The 2,627-nt window shown below is 38.7% G+C and overlaps 1 protein-coding gene across 5 annotated transcripts in view; it reads right to left on the minus strand.

Annotated features, from left to right (window-relative positions):
• ntn1a (netrin 1a) overlaps positions 1–2,627 on the minus strand; it is a 60,233-nt gene that overhangs the window by 5,406 nt on the left and 52,200 nt on the right. For all 5 annotated transcript variants that reach the window (XM_014004980.1, XM_014004983.1, XM_014004979.1 and 2 more), the window contains one exon: positions 305–379. In XM_014004980.1, coding sequence (XP_013860434.1) covers positions 305–379 — 75 coding nt within the window. The remainder of the gene's footprint in view (positions 1–304; positions 380–2,627) is intronic.

The raw sequence follows: 2,627 nt of genomic DNA on the forward strand, positions 1-2,627 counted from the left end.
CACACACACACACACACACACACACACACACACACACACACACTTTCTGTCTCTTGGCCTCTGCTTTAGCTTCCTAACGCAAACGCACCTCTGTCTAACTCTGCATTCTGCGGTTTCCATCAAACTCCCCCTCTTTTCTTCTGTCTGCTCATCTTTTTTTATTGTGTTCGSTTTAATTTGAGTTTATTGTAATGCACTGTTCTCCCCTCTGTGAAAGGTGTTACATAAGTAAACATGACCATTTCCCTGTTCTTAAAGACACACGTGTTAGTTTCACTACTACCTGGTGTGTTGTCTGACTCACCGTAATCCTTCTTGCAGTATTTCTTCATGTTGATTTTCAGTTTGCCTTTTGAGGCCTTGCAGTAAGAATCACAGTCTGTAAGAAGAAGAAGACAAGAGAAACAGACGTATCACTGAATCAAGATATGCACTGTGGCTGCCATGTGTGGATTGAAGAAAGAGTGAAAAATATTAGATTTAAAACTGATTTATTTTGCTTGTCTTGTACCTTTTATGAATGAAATTGATAAAACAAACAGTTTTGAAGTTCAGCTTGTTCTAAATAATTCATATTTGCAGTTTTTAATGTAATGAAATACACTGAAATAATATCCCCTCCCCGACTCAAGTAGCAAAACATCTGCCCAGATTTGCACAACTAAAAGCACATCAGCCTCGCACTTTGTGCAAAACATACATTTAAACACAGAGACAGATGATGATGTCACTTCCTGTCATTTCAAAGGCCTTTCAGAGGAACACACCTATGACCGGACTGGTTAAACACATCGACCAGTTGTGCAAACACATATAGGCTAAATCTGAAACACACCAATCAGATGTCAGTATTAGACAAACGACAGCAGAYGAGTTTGTGTTTTTAGCAAAAAATGGAAGCAGTCAGAGGAAGAGAAACGAAAGACAAAAAGAAAAAAATCAGAAAGAATCCTGAGTATTTAAAAACATGAAGAAATTTAATTTCAAAACGAGAATATGTAGTCACAATAATATATTTTTTGTAAAACATTAACCCTTTGGGTTAATTGGTTGACATTTCTTTTGTTTCATTTGTGTTATTTATCATCCTGCAGCAGCAGCTTCACTGTAATTAACATCACTTTTTGTCTGTAGAAGAAACAAAAATACCAACCAGCAGCCTCAACTCTGTCTAAGCCGACATGAACGGATTTATGCTACAAAACTACAAATCCCAGCAGCCATCTATCCTGTCACTTGTTGTCAGACTGTGGGAATGAGTCAGTCCCACCCCCACCCCGACCCAAACACGCCCGCTCCACCTCCCGTCTCCATCTAAATCTCACCTCACTTGTCACCTCGTACCCAAACTCCTTAAAAAAAAAAACAGGATCACTTCAAGGCCCCACAGAGGACCAAGTAAAGCTTATGCGTTTGTGTGTGTGTGTGTGTGTGTGTGTGTGTGTGTGTGTGTGTGTGTGTGTGTGTGTGTTGGCAGCTATTTGAGGGAGTAGAAGGTGTGTGGGGGGTGAAGCGGGTCAATGCCACACAAAGGGAGGTCAGGAAAAGAAAATTAGCCATCCATGAAGCGTTAGGCAGGGGGACCCCTTTGGGGAATGGGTGTGTGTGTGTGTGTGTGTGGGGGGGGGGGGGGGTCTGTCCGTATTGGAGCCGTGAACAAATAAATACCTCACGCAGGCAGCGGGTTTACCCAAATCACCTCCCAGCTCTGTGCTGAGGAGAGGCTGTCAAACACGGATCTGTGTGTGTGTGTGTTACAAGCAGAGTGTGGAGTCAGTGTGTGTTTGGAGTTTGTCTTCTGAAGAAACTGATTGAATCTGAGAGAAAGACTCAGAGAACATGTTTGCTCATTAAATGTTTTGATTCTTGCTGGTCAGAAACACAGTGTGTGAAGAAAACTGAAATAAATAATTCCATTAGGATGTACAGTTTTTTTTTAAGATCATCTGACTGAAGTCCTGTAATATYAGCCGTCTATAAACACAGATCACAATAAATGATATCCAGTCACCTAAAACACAATCACCTCTGTAATCATGTGTCACAAAGCACTCTGGAGCAAAACTGCCAACGAAACAAACAGAGCTTCAGCAGGAGCAGAGCWGCTCTCAGAATCAAGCAAATCTTTATTTTTCTCTGATGATAAAAACTGATGCAACTTGCCGACTTCCTTATATCAATTATTTTAATTAGTTGACATTTTATAACGCGTACGTTTTGTATTTTAGCTCAAATTTAGTTAACTGCAATTTTATTTGAATCTGAATTGATTGTWTGATATAACATAGAATTTACTTTTGTATAGTGCCATGAAATGACTTTTTTGTAAGTCTATACTTTATAAATAATATGAATGAATTAAATGAACAGCTAAAACACAAATCRAAAATTTCTTATTTGTTTTAGACTTATTTTTTTAGGGTGTAAATATTGTAGTACAAGAAAAGCTTGGAGAACTGGGTGGACAGCTGATGGGTTGCATTGCAAAAAATGTCCACCTAACCAAGTTTTAAAATCTTATATCCAGTCAAAAAAGTCTTTTTGATCTTGTTTTGAGACTGATTTACTAAACAAGACCTGATTGTGTAAGAATAATAATCTTGTTTTCAGAATGTGTAAGATTATTT

The sequence above is a fragment of the Austrofundulus limnaeus genome, unplaced genomic scaffold (assembly GCF_001266775.1).
Source record: "Austrofundulus limnaeus strain Quisiro unplaced genomic scaffold, Austrofundulus_limnaeus-1.0 Scaffold27, whole genome shotgun sequence".
In the NCBI taxonomy this organism is placed as follows: domain Eukaryota; kingdom Metazoa; phylum Chordata; class Actinopteri; order Cyprinodontiformes; family Rivulidae; genus Austrofundulus; species Austrofundulus limnaeus.